Genomic DNA, 22439 nt, shown 5'->3' with positions numbered 1-22439 from the left:
ATGCAAGCACAACTGTGTGATGCTCAAATCTTGAAATCTTGAGAAACTTCCCCATGTATACTTTGTATGTGGTGATAGAATTCTTGGTGCTACTCTCATGTTCTCTATCAAGACCCATATATGCATCATCTGTGCTATCGGAGAAAAAGATCAAGCCAAAATCGCCGCTCGCTCTCGCCCTGGTCATTTACATAACATCAATATTAAGAATCTTGATATCTTCCTCCGGTTTCTCCTTATGCGTCCTTGTGTTCTCAATCTTGTGTATCACATCCAAGCCCTGCGTCGCACGCCCGAAAATTGTGTGCTTACCATCCAGCCATGGCTATAGAATAATGTTGTCAGCATTCTCATCTCTTCTCATGGCGTAGCAAGCTCTATGAGTCAGAAACTCACCGTCTTCTCCGTAGTAATAAAGAACTGACTGGCATTCGTATTCGGGCCTGCGTTCGCCATGCTCACTGTGTAGGGCTTGTCGTGTTTCAAGCTGCTGAATTCATCCTCAAAGTCTCGTCCCCAGATACTCTCGCCGCCAGTGCCGTCGCCAAGGGGATCGCCTCCCTGTATCATAAACTTGCGAATCACGCGGTGAAATATCGTGTTATTGTAGTACCCGCGCTTTGCATGTGTAACAAAGTTCTCTACCGCCTTGGGCGCAGCATCAGGGAACAGGCGAATATGAATATCGCCGTATGTAGTATGAAGTATGGCAGCATTTCCTGTTTCGGCCTTTTTAGCAGCTTGCGCTTTGTCCTTGCCTCCTAGCACAGTAGGCTTCTCGTTTTGAACGTCTCGTGTCGACTTGCTAATCTCCTCTTCATTCGTGAACATGTAGAATCGAAGTTTGCCTACACCGGTGGCGACTAGAATCGGGTCACGAGCTTCTGATTCTTGCAAAAGAGGATTGCTCGAAGCTCCCATCTCTACAGATACTATTCCCTTCTTCTGGGGCTGTCCTTGATACATGCCCAGGTTCACAGCGCGAAAGTTCTCGTCCTTGCCATACACCTTGACAACTTGGTTAGTATATGTGTTGAGAACTTTGATCCCTACCATGGAACCATAGAGGATAAAGTTCCCTGATTCATCAAATATGACATTCGACTTGTTTTTCAAAGTCTGTGATTCAATCTCTCGCTCTTGAGCCAACCGTCTACCAAATTCCACATTGTCAATCTTTTGTGCCGATGTGCCTGACCGCTGCATGTCCTCGGCCACTTGGAGCGATTCATCGTAAGTCTTTTGCAATTTGGCCGATGCAAAGTCAAATATTCGTATTTTCCGGTCCGGCAATGAAAAGGTGGCTAGACTTTTTCCGTTCGGAGATATTGTGAGGCATGTTGGTACGGATTTGGCCTTCTTGAAGTCAAACAGATTTGTTGAGCTCTTGTACTCGAAGACGTTACTTGGCTTCTCGTAGTTGCCGCTGGGCTGCCAGTATTCAACCATGCCATTCTCGTCCGCCGAGACAACACAATCGTACTCGTCGTTGAAGGCCATTAAATGTACGGGACTCCTATGCAGGCCTTTCATGGTATGAATCGCTTCTTCTCGTTCGCCCCGGCCGTCGTATAGGTGGATCAATGGCTTGTCCTCCTCCGACACAGCCAACAGAGGAAACGAAGCCCCCTTTTTGTGAACCCAGCAGACACACTTGGGTACATATTTCAAGGTAATCATGGAAAGCAGATCAAATGTGATGACGTCGAAAATCTTAATCGTTTCGTCGTCGCCGGCTGTTGCAAAGCTTCGTCCGTCTCGACTCACCGAGACTGACGTGATCATGCCATTGTGGGCCTTGAACTGCTTCACAAATTCAATGCCTTGGCCAATCTTCTTCCAGAATTTGACAACACCATCAGTAGACGATGTTATCAGGAACTCGGTGAGGGGGGTCCATGTAGCGAAGAGCAGCTGCTCCTTGTGCATCAGCGACTTCGAATATCGGGCGGACTTGGGTAGTGCAGAGATGTATAGCTTTTCGTAAGGCAGGACGCGGCGCTTTTTCTTCGGGGCCTCGGTGGGAAGCTGCGGTCCCATATCATCGTCGGACGAAGAATCTGCGTCAAAAACACGCCGTCAGCCTCGTGTGCAATACTTGCTCAATCAAGACGGACGAACCATCGTACCTGAATCATCTTGCTGTGCATACTCTGCGTGGCTGCGTTTCTGCAAGCGGCTGTCATCTTCAGCTGCGGAGTCCGCCATAGCTTTTGGCAGATCAAGAGATCTCGGAGTAATTCCAAGCAATTGAAGAGACAATACCGTCGAGGCTCAGAGGAATGGTCTGTCGCGGCTGAGAAGGCTGTGACCGTGTTGCAGGAGCTACAATAAAGTTGACGAATTAGCTTTGAAGATTAGCTGCGAGCTGTAGCCTTACGGGACTTACATGCATATCCGCACTGTGCTCTAAAACAGCCATCTTCGCGACGGGATGGCATTTCTATGAGACTGCATTTTAATATGACATACATGACATTCCTTAAAAAAAATTTTTTTTTTTTTTTTAATTTAGGTGGATTAATTTCGTCATTTAAGGCTTTCTACTTCTATCTCATAGTCTCTTCATCCCATGCATTCAATGGGCCTACACTAAAGCCAATATCATGTTTCTGGCTTACAGGAAAATGACAGACGAGGAGCTCTGAAGAAGTGATAGTATAGCAAAAAAAACCTCCCTTGGTTTTACACGACATATATTCTCTAGTAAATCAATGCTAAACGATGTCAATCAATGTCTAATAATTCATTGATTAGCACTAACAAACCCAGGCATGTCTAATCCCTGTATACGGAGCAGATAACGATGAGACAGACATCAGCATTAGTCGTCCATGTAAATGCAAGCGCTTGCACTGCCAGGCTTCATTTATGATCTAACTCTCAGAGACTTGACTTGATATCCCCAGAGTGCTGAATCCTACGCAAAATCGATCTATTCAAATCCCCAATGTTCTGGACTCCGGTAAATCCCATGGTTAAATCAAGATCAGCCAGCAACCCTGCCAGTACCGCCTCGGCGCCCTCCTTGCCATTAATACCCAATCCATAAACCACAGGTCGCCCAACAAAGACGGCCTTGGCTCCAAGCGCGAGGGCCTTGAGAATATCGGCGCCGGTTCGAATGCCCGAGTCCATCATGACGGTCAACTTGCTACCAACAGCGTCGACGATCTCGGGGAGGACGTCCAAAGTCCCGATGGCGCCATCAATCTGTCTGCCGCCATGATTGCTCACGATGATTCCGTCCATGCCATGCTCGGCCGCCAAGACGGCGTCTTCAACGCTGAGGATTCCCTTGAGAATAATGGGCCCGTCCCAGTGCTTCTTTAGGATTTTGAGGTCTTCCCAAGAGCGAGAGACTCCGGGGAAAGTGTTTCCGATCCAGTACATCGCTGCCTGCACCATATTTTCCTCGGGAGTTCCTCCATCGCTCATCTCAGCAAATTTGCGCCTAAAGACTGGGTCTGAAAACCCGTTTGCGTCTCCCACGCCAACGAGGAAAGGAACATTGGCGGTATCAAGGTCAGTTGGCCTCCAAGCAAGAGTCCAAGTATCAAGCGTTACGACGAGCGCCGTGTAGCCGTTATCCTTGGCTCTTTTGAGAAGCGAGGCCGTGAGCTCCTCGTCACTGGGCCAGTATAGTTGAAACCATCTTGGCGACCCTGGCGCTGCGGCAGCAACTTCTTCAAATGTAGATTGAGAAACTGTGCTCAAGGTGAAGGGGACGCGTAAAGCGGCACAGGCTTTAGCAACGCCAATTTCCTTGTCCTGATGGAACAGCGATTGGACACCGATAGGCGCAAAGAGAATGGGAACGTCTTTTACAAGTTAGCTCATGAATATACTTGTGCTTGAATCTCAAGATATTTCGTATAATGCAGCAACTACAAAGAAGAGTTTTCAGATACTGCAACGTCACCTACCATATTTCTGGCCAAAAAGAGTGACACTTAGATCACGCGGCGTTGTGGGCTTCAAGACGCGGGGAATGATTTTCCACTGGCGGAAAGCAAGACGATTGGCGTCCATTGTTGCCGCCTCACCGGCTCCGCCCAAGATGTAGTCAAAGCCGGCTTTGGGCATCGTCTTCCTGGCCTGCTCCTCGAGTCGATTTGGATCCGTTGTCACGACGGGCAATTCGCCCGTTAAGAGGCCCTTTTGGATAACAGTCCGAAGATACGCAGCATAGGGCTGAGGGCCATCGCCGTCTTGGTCTGCCATTGCTACTGAGGACTGATGGTTGATTTGATGGGAAAAGTTACGAAAGAGAGCATATATACATATGTACACTGTATGTATATTGATTGGAATATGTAAGTCTGTGATAAGAACAAAACGAAAGTTGCCAATGGTTGTGAGTCCAGAAGTAGCCCCCATCTAAGCTTGGAGAGCACATCTCTCTTTATAAGAAGTCCCATCGCGGGGACTAACAGACTTGCCTCGGCCCAACAGATCGCTGTACATCATCCCACCACAACTTAGAGTTTGGTGCAACTCGCCTGATATAAAGTCAGCCGTCTGACAAGCCGCGTAGGTAAATGTCTGTAAGTAGAATAATCGCCGAGAAACAGGAGGAAAAACTCGCCGAACTCACGCTGTAGCTGCTTGCACTAGGTATCTGGAATACAGGAATACGGGAATGCTTCTAGGTATAACATAATGCCGGCCGCAACTCACGCTGTTGAAGTTGAGTTGTAAACAACTTCACGAGTACATCTGATTAGAAAAATAACCTGGTAATGATATTTGCAATGTATAATCATAATAATAAATACTAATAAGCTACCTTTTTTTTTTTTTTTTTTTTGTTTTCTTTTTTGTATAATTAATTGTAAATACTAATCAACTGGCAGTAGATAATTGTGGCAGCTTAACTGACTACGGAAGGTACTTGGAGGTCTCCCCGCCTATGCGAGTTGGCAAAGTGCTTAATTGAATCGATGGAAATACACCGTGGCTGCCTTAGTATATGGCGATTAGAGGCTCTATTGCTCACTAGACTCCCATGGTCAACAGTAGTCTGTATGAGTTGAGAATAGTCCACTTTCCTTTTGACGCCTTTTACTGCTGACGTGGAAACACTTATGAGAAACTGAGCATCTTCCACTATAGCGGGCTATAGCGCTATACAACAGCGAGCTCCCACTAACCCTGCACCAGGCACACGCACTGGCCATGTGCATGCTGAATCTGGGCATGGATGGCCACTAATCAGACCCCACCGCGAAGCCCCGTCTGCAGAAAAGCTGGGCCGCCATCACTACCAACCGATCCAAGCCAATCGGGCTTTACTTCAAGATTCCTCCACTGAATCTCGCCAGAAACCAGCCCCATGACCGAGAGATAGAGATAGAGATAGAGAACCCCCCCGGACAACGGCCTCTCACCATGGATATCGACGATATCCTCCGAGAGGTAGATCCCGCCTCTCACGGCATCCCTCTTGAGACTCGTGACCTGCAGGCCTTGACGCGCCTCTGGGTTGCTGAGAGATCAGCGCCGGAGCTGCTCAAGTGAGTTTTTCCCAACCTTCTACTCTGAATTATTCAATGATTGTTCATATTCTTTACTAATTGTATGATTTGTTTTCGATTAGCTGGCCTGCAGATGGGTTGTTCGAGCGGGTCAATTCCAAGATCAAATCTCAGATTGAAAAGATTGAAGATATGACAGGAGACATGGATCCCAAGACCAACTTTGCTCTCATTGTCATCCAGACCGAACTGGAACGATATAAGTTTCTAGTGAGAAGTTACCTCAGGGCACGAATAGCAAAAGTGAGCCAAGCCTAGCCCTTCCCCTTTCTTAGGCGTCATGAATAAGAAGAATATTTGTGAGAGACAGTAACTGCGGCAAGGATCTGACTTTTTTTTTTCTAAGATTGATAAATACACCCTTCACTACCTATCAACCGAGGAATTAAGGCAGCGCCTCTCTCCCACCGAACTGGCCTATGCTACGAGACATCAGGCCCTCCTCCACAATCACTACCTCTCATCCTTCCTGTCTTCATTCCCCCAGCGCCTGCAGAACCTTAACGACACGGCCGGCAACGTCAGCATGATTGATTCACCGGATTTGGACACGGCAGTATTCATTCGTCTGTTGCGGGATAAGGACGTCTTTGGCAGAGGAACCGATGTCGATACTATTCTTCCGGCGGCAAGCGGCGACATTCTCATTTTGAGATGGTCAAGTGCAAAGGACCTTGTTGAGCATGGGGATGCAGAACTGGTTTAAAGGAAATATATTTTTTGGGGGAGAGGGCAGACGAAACACACAATACAACGGCGTTATTTATTCAGCGGGGTGGAGAAGCGATTAAAGGATCAGAGGGAGAAATACTTTGCGTGCAAAATGGTATACCAAGACAGGGCTAACGAAGGGGTTTAAACGCACACAACAGCGTAATGGATAGGGCTGGCTGAAGCTGAGCTTCAAGAAACTCAGCGCAAGAGTTGGATAGTTTGACGAACTTATAAAAGGGATATATTTCAACTAGTAGGTGAAGGAATGTGTTTATGAGCATGGGGCAAAATTCGTTCTATTCCAGCAACTGAAAAGCTTAAACAAATATCCACGAGTACAGCATTCAAAATAGGCGTCAAATCGGTCGTGAGGGCATTCAATTATACAAAACAAGCAATCCGCTCTAAATTTTATATTCACAAGATGAGAAAACATCTAATTCCTAATCTCCCACAGTCTAATTTTGCCCGCGTCATTACCCACCGCCAACAAGTCGCTCCCCCTTCCAAACGCCACTGTTGTTATTCTCCCCAGAGGAGTCTGCGCCGTCGGCCAGTTCCTGTACACCGTGCAGCTCGGCAGATGCGCAAGCCGCAAGGCATCCTTCTTATCTCTGCTGCCGAACGCGAGGAGCTGGCCGTCGGGCGAGAAGGTGAGCACGGTGATGGGCGTGACGAGCTGTTCAAACACACGCGTAGGGGTGGGGGTCTCTTTGACCGTGATGTTCTTGTCGCTGTCCATGGTGAGCAGCGTGGTTCGGTCGTAGATGTTGGTGATGCCGGAGTTGGAGCCGATAGCTACCCAGCGGTCCTCGCCAATCAGCTCGGGGCCCTGGTGGCCGCCGAGAGCAATGACGATGCCACCAATGCAGCCGTCGTCGCGCCACATGCCGACGAAGCTCCTGCTCTCCACGCTGTACTCGCCAACCTGGCCGTCTTTTCCTAGGATCGTCATGCCGTTTCCGGTGCTCCACCAGGCGAAATCCGCGATACCGTGTCTGCTGGAGAGCCTGGCCGTGGCGATCCATTGCAGCGAGCCAACGTTGAGAATGTTGACGATACCACCGCCTTTGCGTGACGAGCCAATGATGCCCATGTATCTGCCGCAAGGGCTCAGCCTGAATCTTTCCATCGTCTTGTGCTCCAGCTGGTGGCCCTGAATCTGCGACGTCTTCTGCACAATGCCAGTTTTGAGGTCCCAGTGGTGGAAGTATTTCCTTCGTCCACCAATAAAGATCTTGTCACCACCAGGGTATAAGAACTCTGCTTTCCTGACGTCAACTCCCTTAACTTGTACAGACGTTAATCGAGGATTCGGCACCGGGTAGGCATCAGGAGCAATATGATGTAAGTAGAGCACCGAGGCGGTGCTGGCTGAGAGCAAGACCGGGTACTCGGGGTGGAAGGACAGGCATTCCACAGGCGCAAGGTGCTTGTCTGAAATTTCGCGTGTTCGCTGGATGCCGATGATTTCTGGGCTGAGGCGTCGCTTCGCGGGGCCGCCCGCACCAGATAGGCTTCTGACATCTCGCAGGAACTCTTCCAATGGCTGGGCAGACACTTCGCCGTCGGACTCGTTGCCGCTCTCGTCCGATGAGCCGGAGGATGCAGATGAACGCCGTCTCCTCTTCGTAGGACGACCGTCTACTTCCTTAGCCCACGCAGGCACGGGATGGAGTTGGAGGTAGCGCTGTCGGAGTCTTCTGCTATACTCTGTACCGCTCACAACGTCTTCGGCCTCGGTCAGTCGCAATTTTCGCAGTCGTGTGTGATTCGCGAGCGAGATTCCCAGCCGGTCGTCATCGCTGTCCTCCCAGGCTGCCGGTTCGCCTTCGCCCTTCTTCTTCGCCGGCGCAGTAGCTGAAGCTTGAGGCGCCGCGCCGCTCGGAGCAGTGTCGATCATGAACAGGTCCATATCGTCGACATCTTCCAACCCAGCGGCCTCGTCATCGGCCATTTCCAATTCGTTGCCCTCCTTCTCGTCTGAAGCTCCGAATAACGCATTGTTCTTGAAAAGGCTTTCTCCAAAGCTAACTTTGCTGCCGAAAACCAATCGTTCCAGGTCTTCTTCGTCAGAGTCCTTGTCCTGCACTGCAATCACCGGCTTCTTATTTGTTGTTGAGGCATCATCGGAGTCAATGTCTGATGAAAATGGACTCTCGGACTGCTCGTCCTCTGAGAAAGGTTCGTCCTGCGGCGGAGCCATCTTTTGCTGGTTTGTTCCGCAATGCGACTGTGCTGAGTAGCGGTTGTTAGTTTGCGCTGCAAATTTTGGGAACTTTTTTTTTGAATAATTTTTTGGGTCTGGAGTTCAGCCTTGCAGAACAGAAGCTTGCCTAAGTGGGGTTGTGGGGCGACTCGCAGCTTTTATTAGGCAAGGCTGAAATTTTGAAGTACCTACTACATGTACCACTCGACGACGCCTTCACAATTCCTTTAATATTTCACTGAACACCGCTTGCTCTATTTAGAATAGTATTACTATTACGATGCTTCAAAAACAAAATTCGCTTATTTCAACAATGCAACTTTTTCCAACTCGCCCTCTAGTTTTGAAATCTCCTTGCTCACAGATTCTGCGCACTTGAGCGAGTAAACCGCACCTCGCTGAGCCACATCAACCAGCTTGTCCACCCTTCCTCCTTGAGCCAGTCCCGAAATCATGACGCCTAAAAATGTATCACCCACGCCATTTACAGAAACAACGTGCTCTACCTTTTCAACCGGTGGGAATAACCGCATGTAGACGCCACCAATTGCCGGGTTTCCATTGAATGATCTCGTCAGGATGTATTCTTCGGACTCACGGTCACGGAGGCGAGGGTCGTCTTTCCCAAGGATGGTTGTCAAGAGAACGCCCTTGGATCCGAGTTTTGTAATCAAGGTTGGTATATAAGGAAGTAGCTGGATAGACTGCACTGGCACCCCGGCGTCAGTCAGCTCCATCGACGTCAGACGAACAAACTTGTCTCTGGCGCCGACCATGCCGAACGAATCGATGACCTCGAACCACTCAGCGCTGTCCAGATAGCCGTTATCCTTGGCTGCAGAGTACATGGCTGAAAGCTCGTAGATATTGGGTGAGGAGAGGTCAACGCTCTGGTTGGGGAAAACGCCCAGCGGCGGCACTCCGCGCTGTGGGCCGAAGAGGCTCTTGGACTTTTCCACCGATACAGGCTCAAAGGCCACTTTGCTTCCGTGCTCATTAGCCGTGTGGACCCAGGTCCTGATGCCTTTGGGGCTCCAATTTCCATCCACGACAAGCCACTTGGGATCTGTCGCTTTGATGGTTGATTCCCAGTCCTCTGGGAAAAGATGCTGCGTGAAGATACCCATATCTGCCATAGCCATGACGAGGTTCTTACTGGAGTCGTTTATAGCAACGTACTGAGCGGTTCGGCTTCCAGGGTGCTCTGTCCTGTCAAGTTTCTTCACGTATGTGGGATCAAGCCCGGAAGCTTCCAAAGCCGAGAGGACCGTATCGCCTGCACTATGTGTATGTCAGCCACGATATTAGATCTTGTTCAACATCAACATGAAAGGGCTCGCCTACATGTCATCGCCAACCATGCTGCTGAACTTGACGTGAGCTTGGCGGCTTGCTCGATGAGCGGCCAGAGCAACGTTATGGCCTACACCGCCGATTGACTGGCTTATGCTAGCCGGGTTAGAGGTATGAGCTTTCGGCTGGCCATCGCCGCCGTTGAGGCTGGTGTAGTCACAGCTGAGGTCCACAGCGACCGATCCAGCAACGAGTATGTCAGCTTTGGGATTTGCTTTTAATGTAGATGATGGTTTATTTTCGACTTTTGATGATGATGAAAACGCCACACTATGATCTGATGAAGTTCTATCTAACCGATTAGAGCCATCTTTCGTAATACAAAATACAAATACAACTAGGCCCCAAAATAAAATGACTTACGAGCTCGTTCCCTGGCTCAGCAAGCGTGACAACTCCACTGCGATGTTGGTCGCCCTCACAATGTTGGATCGCACCAGCGCCTTGTTGGCAATCACTGCCTTCTCGCCAGTGAGCTCCTTGAGTCTTTGCAAGACATACGGGGTGTTGGCACTGCCGGTGAAGCCCTTCTGGTCTGCCTCGGCGACAGCCTGCTCGATGTGAGCCTGCATTTCCTTTGCGGGAACAGCAAACTCCTCGGGAATGGGGTTGGCAAAGAGCATGCCTGACTCGATGTTGAGCTTCTCCTGGGCCAGGATCATGGCCGCAGCCTCCCTTTCAGTGTATGTGACTGACGGGCTCTTGATGCCGCTGTCTCTCGCCCAAAAGGCCGGGAAGTCAACCTTGCCACTCCGCCCATCTGCAAAGGTCGATACCAAGCAGCCCTGAGTCTCGAGATACTCGAGTGTGCGGGGGATGTCAAGGAATCCCTTGCAGCCACTGCTGATGACAGCAACTCGCGTCCTCCCCAGCTCAGTGAGGTCGGCTGAAATGTCCATGGAGTTCTCGCCTCCGCGGTGAACACCTCCAAGGCCACCGGTTCCAAAGACTCTGATGCCGGCCAATCTGGCCAGAAGCATAGTACCGGCGATAGTTGTGCCGCCGTGAATCTTGCGTCCAGCAAGGCCCTATAGAAAATCAGTTAGACAAGTTGACTTTTTATTTCTTTTTTTTTTACCAGAAGAAAGCAGAACTTACCATGCCCACCAAGTAGGAAATATCTCTTCGCGAAGCCTTGACTGTGCCCTCTTCCTCAATCATCCGAATAATCTCATCAGTCGTGACACCAACTTTCGGCACGCCGTCCACAATAGCAATAATGGCCGGGATGCCGCCAGTGCTTCGCACCAAGTCCTCATGCTCCCGCGCAAGGTCCTTGCCCAAAGCCCCATGGGTATAAATGGTTGACTCCAAGGCAACAACGGGCTTGTTCTGCGCAATGGCATCAGACACTTCGCTGGATACCTGAAGAAGGTCCCGGATGGCATTTGAGCCCGCCGCAGCGCTCAAGCCTCGTCGCTGCACGGCATGGCGAGGAAGTGAAGAGCAGGACAGCAGCCGAGACTGGGCTGATCCAGTTTGCCGTAGCAGGGCGGAGAGCCGTGAAGTGTTCATGGTGACCAATGACTTTGAAGGACCAGGGCTGGTTTTTTATTGTTCCTTCAATTGCAAAGCCACTCAGAGAGAGTTTCCCCCACCTAGTTGATGGTTTCCTCCCCCACTCTTTAACGACTCTGGCCAGTAGTCTCTGGAGACGAGAAAGATGCCCAGCTGTTGACGTGCGTTAATTGTAATAGGTATCTCGATTGGCTTGTCGCTCTATGCAAGATGGTATGCAGTAGCAGCAGAGTTTATATTCAAGTTTAAACCACAAAGTTGGCGATTGCGCTTCATTTAAGCTGCTGTATAGGGCCCGTTGCCCGGAGCACCATATCGTGGCCCGCCGGCCTCCGAAGGAGTCATGCCGACTAATACCAAACTAATTATCAATGAATCCGCAAATGGTGTCTCTGCCGTGTCCAATTGTTCAGCTGTTTCGCAGCGGTTTTGCTGAGTCTCTGGGCAAACTGGGTCTTCGAGCGGCGTGTCTCCTATCGGCAAGACGCATTAGGAAATTTTACAACACGAAAGGCGCTGTTAGTGGAATTGGTGCTCCGTCGGCCAATGCGCTATTACACATACTTGCAACCAAGCCTATATTGCGCGGCACAGCTCTCGGCAGAGCAGCATTGGAAATTCGGCCAACCACACTCCATCTCCAGGTTCTCCCACACAATCCCCACCATTTAGTAGTGGCTGCGATGGTGCTACGACATCTCTGCTTCTCTTTTACTTTTACCCGCACATCCGATCGAGCTCTTAATTTACCATGCGGGGAAGACACTGAATGGAGCATAGAGCATGCTCGGTTCTCTGACTGATGAACACACACTCTTATAGTATATAGTATAGCGCTTGGAGCCCTTTTGCTTCCAGCATCGCAGTGTTTGCCATAATCTGCAGTCGCAGGATGCTCCCCGCATTGCGATGAAACAGAAGCCTCGGCAACTGTAGCCTACGAGACGCACATGGGCGCAATTCATGACCGGGATGCTTTGGTTCTGCCGTGCTGATCGCCATTATAAGATTGGCCTTCAGCAGCTATTCTAGGCCAAAGCGACGGTTTTATCTTGAATCGCAACACCCTGTATTTCTCGTGGCTTTACTGCATGTTTTTGTATTTCTCGTGCCGCAGGCTGTTGTTGGGTGTTTACGGTATATGCGACGCGTCTTGACCAACCACCGTTGTGCAATTACCGACTACGCCAGATTCGCCAGATTCTTACCAAAGTCGCCGATAAAGACCATCATCAGCCGTTGACTAAGCCTTCATACCACTGCACGCTGCCATCGTATCAACAGGTCAAATTGGTATTGCCATTCACTTTTTAAGCAGCTTTATATTCCCATCACCCCTATACTAGTACCATCACCATGCCGATGCACAAGGGCATGCTCCCTCGTGAAGGTTTTTGTGCCGACGTGGTTCTAAAGCTCGTCCGCAGAACTGTTCTTAACCCGAACCTCCTGCTGCCCTTGGTTCTTCTCGCTCGTTTTACCAAAAAGGGTCAGGACCTCTCGATTCTACACCCCAAAGCGGCACGATGGCTGAGGAAGCTCTTCTACCTCGCGGTGGCGCGTGGAGTCGGCCGTTGGCTCTCAGACAAAGTCCGAAACAATTGGGTCGACGACAAGTATGACTGGTCAAAGGAGATTGTGCTCATCACAGGCGGCTCGGCGGGCATCGGCGCCTGCATAGTGAAACTCTTGGATGAGATGAAAGTCACAGTCGTGGTGCTGGATGTTCAGAAGATGACATATGCAGCCTGTAAGTCTTAATCGCCTGTCACAACCGGGCCGAGCTGCTTTGCTCAGCTGCATTGCATTGCAGAGCTGACGGTGTGCTGCTGCAGCTTCGAGAGTCCACCATTTCTATTGCGACATTAGGTCGCCAGAGAACCTGGCTGCTGTTGCTGAAAAGGTAACAAGTCAAGTCGGCCACCCCAGCGTCATCATCAACAACGCCGGTGTCGTCCGCGGCAAGACTATTCTAGATGCCACGCCAGCGGATGTAAGATTCACGTTTGACGTCAATGCCTTAGCCCATTACTGGGTTGCCCAGGCTTTCTTACCGCATATCGTGTCCCAGAATCACGGCATGGTAGTGACGGTGGCATCTTTTGCCTCATGGATTACAGTCCCCAACATGGTAGATTACGCCGCAACCAAGGCAGCAGCCATGGCATTCCATGAGGGTCTTTCAGCTGAGTTGAAGACTCGATACAACGCTCCCAGAGTCCGCACCGTAATAGTCCATCCTGGAGCTACCACCACGGAGCTCTTTACCGGCTTCGATCAGGGGGCACCTTTCTTAATGCCCGCACAAGCGCCTGAATCTATTGCCGAGGCAGTAGTCAAGCAGATCCTGACCGGTCGGAGCGGTCAGGTCATTCAGCCAGAAACTGGAGGGCTACTCCCCTCCTTGAGATCCCAGCCGGACTGGCAATCGTTTCGGGTCCGAAGCAAGGCCCAGACTGGTATGCTGAACTATAACGGGCGGCAGGTCATTGAGGATCCAGCTGCAGTTGCTGCTCCTGTTGCGTCCAACGGCAGCAGTTAGCCCCGACACCGGGACCTGAATGGGGAAGCTGGTTGTCACAAGCATGGCCGAAACTTGATGTTGTTGACAGTCTAACTGAGCGAATCAGGCCTCCTCGGCCAGGGCTGATTGGAGAGGGCTGGAGAACTAGGTTTCCAACACCTGAAACTCGTTCCACAATGGCCAGAGATGAACGGCTAGCGGGCTTTAGCATTACTACTTTGTAATACAAGTCTGCAGAGGACTGGGTAGCAGTAGTATTACTATTCATGGTTAATATTAGAAGTGACATATGTTAGTGCTGGCCTCGTGGCGGAGACATGCAAACCTCCGCAAACCTGTGTGTGTTGCCAGGACTTTCGGGCCGTGACACGTAACCATATATCTCCCCCATGGAGCAGTAGCCTGCGCCGTGGCCTGAGCTGACGACTTGAAGTTGCTCTGATCAGACGATGTTGACGGCAGCGAACGGGGAGGGATCTGCGCCTTGAGCAACTAGCCTCGAGGATAATTGGCAGACGGTATATATTATACGAGGGTGTAGGGAGCTCTGTGCTAAGATTGAAGCTGGGCCAACAGCACCTCCGCTTTCCAGCATCGGCTGAATTTCAAGTCCAATCACGATGATGTTAACTGCGCTGTCTGGACAATCTCACTAACATGATTCCATCTCTGGGTCTTTATGCGTTGTTGTGAACTGATCCCGAGCCGCTACTGATGTCAGTGCTATTTGCGCCGGCTACCAAAGCACTACCGACAAGTCCCATACCTCTTGGACATGGCAGGGAGACATGCCGGGTTTGGACGCGGCAGCGAGTCAGAGTCGAGCCAGGCCATTTCATCCTGGCCGGCAGATCACCATGGCGCGTCCAATGCTTGGTGCTATACGAGTACCAACTAGGTAGTTTCGCACGATAAGACGAGATGGCGATGCGGGATGCTACGGGTGCCAGCATCAGAGGTGCATGTGCTATATGGGCCACGAGGCGAGTGGGCATGGCCGCTTCGACAAGCCTCGTTTTGCAGGTACTATCTAGTGCCAGCTCGGAGTAGTCCATTGATCGGGGAAGTATATTTGCGGTTGTGGCGTTGGCGGTTTTTCCTTTCCAGGGTTTTGTCGTTTTATCTTGTCGTTTATCTTTTTCTAATCTATTTTTTCCTCTTTTGCTAAGCCTGTACTGGGGCCCATGTCGGCAGGTAGGCAGCATTAAAAAAGCTAAAGAGAGCTACATACGACGCGGCGGGTTGACTAAGCCAAACGGTCCTGCACGAAAACTTGGTAGTAGTACCCCGTACTTTTGTGCCCTTGGCTCATGCCACTTTTCACTTCTCATCAATTCCTGCTTCTAAAAAAAAACGGAGCCTGTTGACTCGGCGGAGATCGAGCAAAGAGGAGCTGGGACCCCTAGGGAGACCCTTGGGGAAAGAAGGGAAGAACCATCCGAAACAGGACAAACCCAATAAGATGCTGGCGGCACTGCACTACAAGTAGGTGCACTAGGTTTATTAGAAGGGCTGCCGGAACACTGCTGGAATGGAAAGCCCCAGCACATGTTGCAAAGGTGGAAGTACTAAGGCAGATGCTTGCCTTGAGACGTTAAGCACTAAAGGTAATAATCCATAGGCCATGTTCGAGAGCGTCGGAAAGTTTGGGGCGAGCACGGGGCTTTCCACACGTCTCTGGAATCTCAAACAGATCCGAACATCCTTTTTTTCTCGCGCTGCCCTTTCCGTTGGATGGATGGAGCAAAGTGGAACCGCAGTGTTCTGGAGCAAGCGCGGCCAGTTGCGAAATGGCACCACTTGCCCTCTCCGAGGCAGGAGCCGCAGCCAATCAGCGGCGCGCAAACTGAGGCTAGGCTATCGGTAAGCAAGCGCCTGGGCATGGTGCTACGCCAATGACAACTTTCTGCAGCGCAAAATGGGCTGATCTTGCCCTCAACACCAGTCCAGCACGTCCGTCTGTCATGCCACTTTTGCCATGCGTGCGTCGGGCTTTACCGGGGCCCTGCGCTGCTGTGTCGCTCCTTCCGTCAGCCTCCCCGACTGCTGGACCCGGCCACTGTGGCAGCCAAACCCTTACAGGCATCATCATGCTCTAGGTGCGAAGTAGCCGGTACGCGTGCCTGCCACCAACAGGTGCTGCTGCCGTCGCCCTTCTGGGCCGAGCACAGCGCCTGAGCCTCAGCCTGCACGAGTCGCGAGTACTCCAGCCGTTATTTATTACCAATTTCCCCCCCCAAAGGCCGCCCTGGGGACCTTCTGATGCCTCCGGCCTAGTAGTATTAGTAGCGGACGCTGCCAGAGCCTGGAGGGAATAGAAAACCAAGGGGACGAAGCTTTTTTTCTTCTCCTCGCGGGAAATGGGCTCAGAGCTGCCGAGTGCTGTATGCGTCTGCCACGACGCCGCGTGACACGCCTTTGACATCGACTGCCTTGCGCTGCCACCACAGAACTGGGGCGGCTCCCGGGTGACTGCTTTTGTCTCTCCAACGACACTCTATCTTACTTTTTCCTGTGGCTGATTTTCTTATCTTCTTTTCTATCTGACTGCTTTTCTGTGCATTGTCGCATCATCCTGAGCCTCTGGCCCTAGAACCCCGAGCCAGACCCCGGTATCCATCCAATTCGTCTCAGCAGCCAGGGGGGCAAAAGCTGAGCAGCCAAAGAACTGAACGCAGGCCCAACAGAGCCTGTGCCGTATATTGTCACAGTATCCCGTCAAACGGCATCGAGCAGACTCGACGCCGCGAGGATCCTAAAAGTGCATTGCATTGCGTTGCAGTTGCAGTTGCGGTTGTGCTGCAGCATACGAGGTGTGGTGGAGACGGTTCGCTACACATCCAAGCCGCTGAGGCAAACGGCCTATCCATCGCTTCCGCTGTCGTCGGGCACGGCGTGCTCTGCGCTGAGCGTCTGGTTTGGACCAGGCAAGGCGTCATTGGGCGAGCCTGCGGCTGACTGGCCGTTGAAAAACTACCAGGCTCCCTGACTGTGGAGCGAGCTCGTCTTTCCGGCCGTCTGCTGCATTCTACCAGCCGATAAGCAACACGGCTGAGCGACTGCTACGGGGTGCAGAGAGCTTCTTTCGCGCTGGCCAACATATCTTCCGACGCTTCGTCGTCTGCCGTCAACATGGCGCCGGGCGTCCTGAGTCCTTCGTCAAACTCGCGGAACCAGAGTCCCAACCACATGGACGAGGAACCCGATCCAGGCCCATCAAACTATGAAAACGTCGCCGACGATGAAGACGCCACTGATCCTCTTGCTCTGCTCCGGAGCCTTCCAGAGCCGCCCACCACATGCCAGGTATGCGTAATTGGCGCTGGCCCTGCGGGCTTGATGCTGGCGGCCAATCTCGCCCGCTACGGCATCGATGTTGAAGTTGTAGACGACAGGGCGGATCAAACGCCTGTTGGCAGGTATGTCTCAATGCACGATATTTTGTCTTGATCCTTTTACCCCCCCCTTTTACTCATGCCATATTTATGTCTACATATGAATTCACTTGAAATTGTTATGAGATGACATTTTCAAGTATTCTCCACTTTCACCTATTTCTGTCTATACTGGCCCTATTTCACTATTCCTCTCCCCCTTTTTTTTTATATCTTGCTCTAACATCAAAATGGTGAAACAGAGCGGATGGCTTACAGCCCAAATCAATTGAGACATTCCGCCAGATGCGATTGGCTGATCCGCTGCTGCAGCGCGGCGTGAGAGTCTTCGACATCTCCTTTTGGCGCAGCACAGCTGACGCACCTCTGCATCGTTTGGGGCGTGAGGTGCATTACCCTCCCGTCATTGATGTTCTGGACCCCTATATCCTGCTCGTCCACCAGGGCATGGTCGAGGGCCTATTCGTCGACGACCTGAGGAAGCGTGGAAAGGAAGTGCGCCGGAACACAGCATTTGAATCCCACTACGTTCCAAAATCTGGCCCCGTTCAGGTTCGATGCCACACCAATGTCAACCAGGATAAGAGGACCATCTTGACCAATTATCTCGTCGGATGTAAGCAAAATCAATTGAAATTATAGCGAAATCTAACTAACTTGAAACCCCCCTAAACAGGCGATGGAGCGCACTCCAAGGTCCGCAAGAACATGCCAGATGTAGAGGCCGTGGGTATGTCACACCCAGATATTTGGGGTGTCTTGGACGGCGAGCTCATCACCAACTTCCCCGACATTTGGTCCAAGACTCTTGTGTACTCTGAGGAGCACGGCTCGATCCTCATTGTTCCCCGGGAGCGCAACATGACTCGCTTCTACATCGAACTCAAGGCTAGCGCTCGTGCCGACCGCCGCGAGCTTGGCCAGAAGTTCGTTATGCAGCAGGCTCGCAAGATTATGGCGCCCTTTGAAATTGATTGGAAGTACATTGAGTGGTTTGGGCGATACCAAGTTGGCCAGCGCGTGGCCAGCCGCTTCACAGACGCCAATACCAGAGTATTCCTTGCGGGAGATGCCAGTCACACTCACTCCCCCAAATCGGCACAGGGCATGAATACTTCCATGCACGACTCGTGGAACCTCTCATGGAAATTGAACTTGGCGTGCCGTGGGCTTGCCAAGCCCTATCTGCTTGAGAGTTACGAGGTGGAGCGCCGCAAGATCGCCCTAGATCTCGTCAATTTCGACTACGAGCATGCCAATCGGATTGCTGAAGGAGATGCCGTCAAAATGGCCGAGAATTTCAGAGCCAATGTCCGATTCATCTCTGGCATCGGCGCCGATTACAGCGAGAGCCCCCTCAACATTACCCGGCCAGAGGATAACTCAGCCATACTGGGTGCTGCTCGCCCGGGATGCCTCCTGCCCCCAGCCAAGGTGTCGCGGTACATCGACTCTAATCCGGTGGATGTCCAGCTTGATATCCCCATGCTTGGCCAGTTCCGTATCTACCTCCTTATGTGGGATGTGATACAGGCAAGGCCATTCTTGGAGACATTATGCCGCTCCATTGCGACGCCCAAGTCTCTGGTGAGCCAGCTTTCCGCTGCCGCAAGCGCATCTTACGCGAAGCAGCCCAGAGCGCCGGCGCCTGAAGATGTGTATACACGACCTGAGAGATATACCGTAGTCAGCCACTTGTTTACTTTTGCCTTGATCAGTGGGTTTCCCCTCCCTCCTTTCAATAATAAACCAGGACATAGCTTTTACTGACTTTGATGATGCGTCTAGCCACCATGCCCAAATCTGAAATTGAGATTTCAGACCTCCCCGCCCTCTTGCAGGATAGCCGGTGGACGTTCTACCTAGACAACGTCCCCGAGCTAGATACAAGGGGCGCTTTCTGCACGGAGAAGTGGCTTGGAAGCCTCGGCCCCAGCGAGGTCGCTATTGTCAATGTCCGTCCCGACGGCTACGTTGGCTCCGTCGGCCGTTGGGACACTAACATCGATGAGGCTGGCGAGCAGGCAGCTGCATGGTTGGATTCTTATTATGGCGGATTTTTGCAAGCTCCAGCTATGCGATCTCCTAGTGTACGGTCTCCTAGTGTGCGATCTCCCAATATGCAATCTCCAGGCAGAGAGTAATGAGTTTGCATTTTAAGAGAATTGTTGCTCTTTGAGAAACAGAAATTTTTTTGTACATGAATGAGATGGGAAAAGGATGAACAAAGAGGAGGGAATATCAAAAGAAGCTCGGAAAGAACTCTCACTGCTTTTTTAAAACGCAACACACTGTTTTTATCAGATGGGATGTTTTGGCATCTCTCCCAACTGATTTGATCGATTGCTCATGGCACTTGTTGTTTGTTGTTGTTTGTTGTTGTTTGTTGTTGTTTTTCCTTGGCCACAACAAGGCCGGGAATATAGTTATTTTTTTGTAAACTGCTCTACTTGTCTTTTATATACTATAAACACAGTCGGGAATCGGTGTAGATACAGCGAGAAGCATGTAGAATGGAACCCTAATGAAATGGAAACGACGGAGAAAACAGGGGAATTCAAGGCACCTAGATTAAAAACAGAACAAGACAAAAATTCCCGCGCCCCCCCTAACATACGAGTTTGTGACGCCACAGATGAACTGAGAAGGTAAATGCGGCTTGGTAATGTGGGTTTTGGGGGGAACGTGACCAAGGAAGCATGAGACGTTCGTTTTAACGTGATGCTCTTTTCGTTCCGCCATCTAATACCTACCTATGGACAAGGTCTCTAGTTGCTACTTCTGTTGCTGCAATTACAACTGACTTGTATCATTTTTTTTTTTTCCAACGAGGGTTTTTTCCTAATAACTGTTTCACCAATTCGTCTAATCATTAGTGCGTGCCCCTCCTCTCGAACGACTTAGAACATGAGAATGGTCACATCTCCGCCAGCATCCTCCCCGATGAGCCACCGCTCATCGCCATAGATGCATCCCTTGCACATGATCTGAGGCCATATTGAGATTGCGAACTGGACCGCCTTCTGGTCCTCGTTCCCGTCTTGGCTCTGCGTCGGAGCGGCCAATTGGCGATTCTCTCGGAGAAATGACGAGTTTGAGCCGGAGCTAGAAGGTCTCGAGCCGCCATCTCCACCGCTCCTGCTTTTGACTCTCCTTTTTTTGTCCTTTTTTTCCTTCTTCTTTCGAGGTATAGGGCCATCTTCATTGACGCCCTCGATATGGATCTTGGGCCGCGGAAAGATGGAGAGGGTGGCAAGCATGAAGCAGTTTCGGGCAATGATGCGAATGCCGGCTGGCATGTCCAAGACTTCAGACATGGTGATGTAGGGGAAGTCGACGTGGCGCCAGCAAGGAGCTCGACCGGGCCATGTTTCTGAGTGCCTGGCCCAGGGTATCGTTTTCAGAAACGAGGGTGCTGCGGTGGTATTCGCAGCAGTAGTGCCGTTGTTGTCGCCGTCTCCGTTGCTATTGTCGTCATAATCGTCGTCGTCCTCTTCCTCTTTGTATGTCTCAGTTGCATGTCTCCTCCATCTGCTTCTGCGGAAGGGTTGTATGTTGGCATCGCTTCCGCCTCGGCACTCATCCACCCACCTTGGTCCATTGCCAATCAGCGGTATCCCCGTCGTCTTGACGAGATGGAAACGCGGTGGATCCAGACTGCTATGCGGGCCATCAGACCATTTGTGTTCCTCCTCTGTGAAGAAGACGTGGCCGCAGGCAGAGCGCCTAGAGGCATTCCAGGTACAGTCGTCCAGGGCCAATGAGCGTAGCGACGGTGTTACGCCTTGCAAGACGGACCATGCGGCAAGCTGGGAGTTTGCCATTCTGCGAATGACGCGAGGTCCCACAGTCGGGTCTCGTCTCGCGATGCCTAATATATCTAGAGATGGCCTGTATGGCGAAGCAGTGCGAATCTCCCATATTGTGAGCCGTTCGATGGGCCCCACGATGTTGGACGGAGTAGAAGAGGGATAGCGTGTAGTCTGCCATACGTAGACAGCATAATGAGTAGCGTTGTGCGTTGAGAAGAAACGATCTGTGCTATTCACCGGGAGACCGATATGGTGAATCTCAAACTCAGAGCGAAGATCAAACTTCCAGGAGTAGCCCGGTGTAGCCACGCCGGCAGCAGGCCGCTGAGGAATGACGCCGTCCCAAGATCCAGCCCGATGGACGTCGTACAGGATTGCATAGTGGCGATGAAACGGTACGGTGCCGCCGAAGGGAACACTTCCAACTTTTGGGCACCATTCAATCGCAAGAATGCCATGGCTAAGCCGCACCCGCCTCACAATCCTGCCCTTCGTCTTAAACGGAACCCTGAACTCCACCCCAGTCGCCAGATCTCGGGCCCGGTATCCCGGCTCGGACGAGTCCGTCTCCGGCGCCGGATACACCAGCAGCCCCTCTGTTGGGGCCACCGTCCATACCGCGTCCTCGTAGTCGAATATCGCATTTATGTTGTTCAAGCTCAAGAACCGATTCCAAGTCGCCACGCCTCGAAGCAGCGTTGCATCCTTGAGCACAGGCACTTTGACAGTCTGCCAGGGCATTGCCCGCCCCAGATAATAGTACCGCCTCGCCAGCCGCGCAAACACGGCAGCCCAGTTCCCCTGGTCGAGAGATTCGCGGTCTTCGGCCCTGAGAAGCTGCCTGAGTCGCCGGCCTTCTCGCGAGCGCGGGAAATGCCTCGAGATGAGGGTGATGCAGAGCTCATCTCTCGTGAGGGCTTCGTGAATGATGCGAGAAACGCGTTGGCAGTTGACGACTCGTATGGGGGGGAGTTGACAGACGATGTCACAGAAGATGTGGAAAGGGAGGTTTGCCAGCGTGACGTCCATAATTGTCCTCCTCCTTCTCTAATATGTGTCAGTATGATGCTTATGTGAGATGCATTTGACAGAAATATGATGGGAATGATGAGAAGGGATGAGGTGATGTTTATAGCATGGGTTTGGATGCAGGCTGTTTATAGCAGGAGAGGATGCTGTAAGCGGTTGCTGAGGCAGGCGGCATGTGCCATATCTGGATGCGGTTTACAGCTCGCATGTGCTGCCTTCTAAATCAGTGTATTCTCCGCGATGGCAAAAATGCTTCCTTTCTCGCCCTTTTGATTTTATGCATGTGGATGGATTCGTAAGTTTCCACGTTTAATAGGTGAGCAGCTTAAGGACTAGAACTAGGCAGCG

General features: G+C 51.3%; 8 protein-coding genes across 8 annotated transcripts; 3 read left to right on the top strand and 5 right to left on the bottom strand.

The window, feature by feature from the left end:
- Positions 1 to 41: 41 nt before the first annotated feature.
- Positions 42 to 2309, bottom strand: TrAFT101_001649 (uncharacterized protein). Its single transcript, XM_024909590.2, has 3 exons — positions 2130 to 2309; positions 397 to 2060; positions 42 to 325 (listed from the first exon to the last, which is right to left on the bottom strand). Exons 1-3 carry the CDS (start codon positions 2206 to 2208, stop codon positions 188 to 190), a joined length of 1881 nt encoding a protein of 626 aa, XP_024762768.2. The 5' UTR covers positions 2209 to 2309; the 3' UTR covers positions 42 to 187.
- Positions 2310 to 2674: 365 nt separating this feature from the next.
- Positions 2675 to 4351, bottom strand: TrAFT101_001648 (uncharacterized protein). The gene is made up of 2 exons (XM_024905060.2): positions 3927 to 4351; positions 2675 to 3821 (listed from the first exon to the last, which is right to left on the bottom strand). The coding sequence occupies exons 1-2, from the start codon at positions 4222 to 4224 to the stop codon at positions 2884 to 2886; spliced, it is 1236 nt and encodes a 411-aa protein (XP_024762767.1). The 5' UTR covers positions 4225 to 4351; the 3' UTR covers positions 2675 to 2883.
- Positions 4352 to 5278: 927 nt separating this feature from the next.
- Positions 5279 to 6655, top strand: SLD5 (GINS complex subunit). Its single transcript, XM_024901791.2, has 3 exons — positions 5279 to 5516; positions 5600 to 5780; positions 5884 to 6655. The coding sequence occupies exons 1-3, from the start codon at positions 5392 to 5394 to the stop codon at positions 6241 to 6243; spliced, it is 666 nt and encodes a 221-aa protein (XP_024762766.1). The 5' UTR covers positions 5279 to 5391; the 3' UTR covers positions 6244 to 6655.
- On the bottom strand, positions 6606 to 8500 carry TrAFT101_001646 (uncharacterized protein). The gene has a single exon (XM_066126384.1). The coding sequence runs from the start codon at positions 8455 to 8457 to the stop codon at positions 6688 to 6690; it is 1770 nt and encodes a 589-aa protein (XP_065982485.1). The 5' UTR covers positions 8458 to 8500; the 3' UTR covers positions 6606 to 6687.
- A 203-nt stretch (positions 8501 to 8703) lies between these two features.
- On the bottom strand, positions 8704 to 11813 carry TrAFT101_001645 (uncharacterized protein). Its single transcript, XM_024899537.2, has 4 exons — positions 10912 to 11813; positions 10177 to 10841; positions 9805 to 10101; positions 8704 to 9741 (listed from the first exon to the last, which is right to left on the bottom strand). Exons 1-4 carry the CDS (start codon positions 11326 to 11328, stop codon positions 8763 to 8765), a joined length of 2358 nt encoding a protein of 785 aa, XP_024762765.2. The 5' UTR covers positions 11329 to 11813; the 3' UTR covers positions 8704 to 8762.
- Positions 11814 to 12687: 874 nt separating this feature from the next.
- TrAFT101_001644 (uncharacterized protein) lies at positions 12688 to 13873 on the top strand (the record flags this gene model as incomplete). Its single annotated transcript, XM_024907766.2, has 2 exons — positions 12688 to 13081; positions 13167 to 13873. 2 exons carry the CDS (start codon positions 12688 to 12690, stop codon positions 13871 to 13873), a joined length of 1101 nt encoding a protein of 366 aa, XP_024762764.1.
- A 1941-nt stretch (positions 13874 to 15814) lies between these two features.
- Positions 15815 to 19967, top strand: TrAFT101_001643 (uncharacterized protein). The gene is made up of 4 exons (XM_024903586.2): positions 15815 to 17274; positions 17493 to 17866; positions 17927 to 18967; positions 19039 to 19967. Exons 1-4 carry the CDS (start codon positions 16988 to 16990, stop codon positions 19392 to 19394), a joined length of 2058 nt encoding a protein of 685 aa, XP_024762762.1. The 5' UTR covers positions 15815 to 16987; the 3' UTR covers positions 19395 to 19967.
- TrAFT101_001642 (uncharacterized protein) lies at positions 19860 to 22380 on the bottom strand. The gene has a single exon (XM_024907764.2). The coding sequence runs from the start codon at positions 22089 to 22091 to the stop codon at positions 20151 to 20153; it is 1941 nt and encodes a 646-aa protein (XP_024762761.2). The 5' UTR covers positions 22092 to 22380; the 3' UTR covers positions 19860 to 20150.
- Between the last annotated feature and the right edge of the window lie 59 nt (positions 22381 to 22439).

This window comes from Trichoderma asperellum, chromosome 1 (assembly GCF_020647865.1).
Source record: "Trichoderma asperellum chromosome 1, complete sequence".
Classification (NCBI taxonomy): domain Eukaryota; kingdom Fungi; phylum Ascomycota; class Sordariomycetes; order Hypocreales; family Hypocreaceae; genus Trichoderma; species Trichoderma asperellum.
Note: the sequence above shows the minus strand (reverse complement) of the source record. Positions and strands in the feature narration are given on the sequence as shown.

Bases quoted from the DNA above. Each gene is read 5' to 3' on its own strand.
- SLD5 (XM_024901791.2), top strand. From the start codon at position 5,392: ATGGATATCGACGATATCCTCCGAGAGGTAGATCCCGCCTCTCACGGC. The intron at 5,517-5,599 runs GTGAGTTTTTCC...GTTTTCGATTAG, and splicing joins TCAGCGCCGGAGCTGCTCAA to CTGGCCTGCAGATGGGTTGT. The intron at 5,781-5,883 runs GTGAGCCAAGCC...TTTTTTTCTAAG, and splicing joins TCAGGGCACGAATAGCAAAA to ATTGATAAATACACCCTTCA.
- TrAFT101_001645 (XM_024899537.2), bottom strand. From the start codon at position 11,328: ATGAACACTTCACGGCTCTCCGCCCTGCTACGGCAAACTGGATCAGCC. The intron at 10,102-10,176 runs GTAAGTCATTTT...TCGGTTAGATAG, and splicing joins CTGAGCCAGGGAACGAGCTC to AACTTCATCAGATCATAGTG. The intron at 9,742-9,804 runs GTAGGCGAGCCC...ACATACACATAG, and splicing joins AGCATGGTTGGCGATGACAT to TGCAGGCGATACGGTCCTCT.
- TrAFT101_001643 (XM_024903586.2), top strand. From the start codon at position 16,988: ATGGCGCCGGGCGTCCTGAGTCCTTCGTCAAACTCGCGGAACCAGAGT. The intron at 17,275-17,492 runs GTATGTCTCAAT...ATGGTGAAACAG, and splicing joins GATCAAACGCCTGTTGGCAG to AGCGGATGGCTTACAGCCCA. The intron at 17,867-17,926 runs GTAAGCAAAATC...CCCCCTAAACAG, and splicing joins GACCAATTATCTCGTCGGAT to GCGATGGAGCGCACTCCAAG.
- TrAFT101_001648 (XM_024905060.2), bottom strand. From the start codon at position 4,224: ATGGCAGACCAAGACGGCGATGGCCCTCAGCCCTATGCTGCGTATCTT. The intron at 3,822-3,926 runs GTAGGTGACGTT...AACTTGTAAAAG, and splicing joins TCTTTTTGGCCAGAAATATG to ACGTTCCCATTCTCTTTGCG.
- TrAFT101_001646 (XM_066126384.1), bottom strand. From the start codon at position 8,457: ATGGCTCCGCCGCAGGACGAACCTTTCTCAGAGGACGAGCAGTCCGAG.
- TrAFT101_001642 (XM_024907764.2), bottom strand. From the start codon at position 22,091: ATGGACGTCACGCTGGCAAACCTCCCTTTCCACATCTTCTGTGACATC.
- TrAFT101_001649 (XM_024909590.2), bottom strand. From the start codon at position 2,208: ATGGCGGACTCCGCAGCTGAAGATGACAGCCGCTTGCAGAAACGCAGC. The intron at 2,061-2,129 runs GTACGATGGTTC...TTTTTGACGCAG, and splicing joins TGCACAGCAAGATGATTCAG to ATTCTTCGTCCGACGATGAT. The intron at 326-396 runs GTGAGTTTCTGA...ATTATTCTATAG, and splicing joins TTATTACTACGGAGAAGACG to CCATGGCTGGATGGTAAGCA.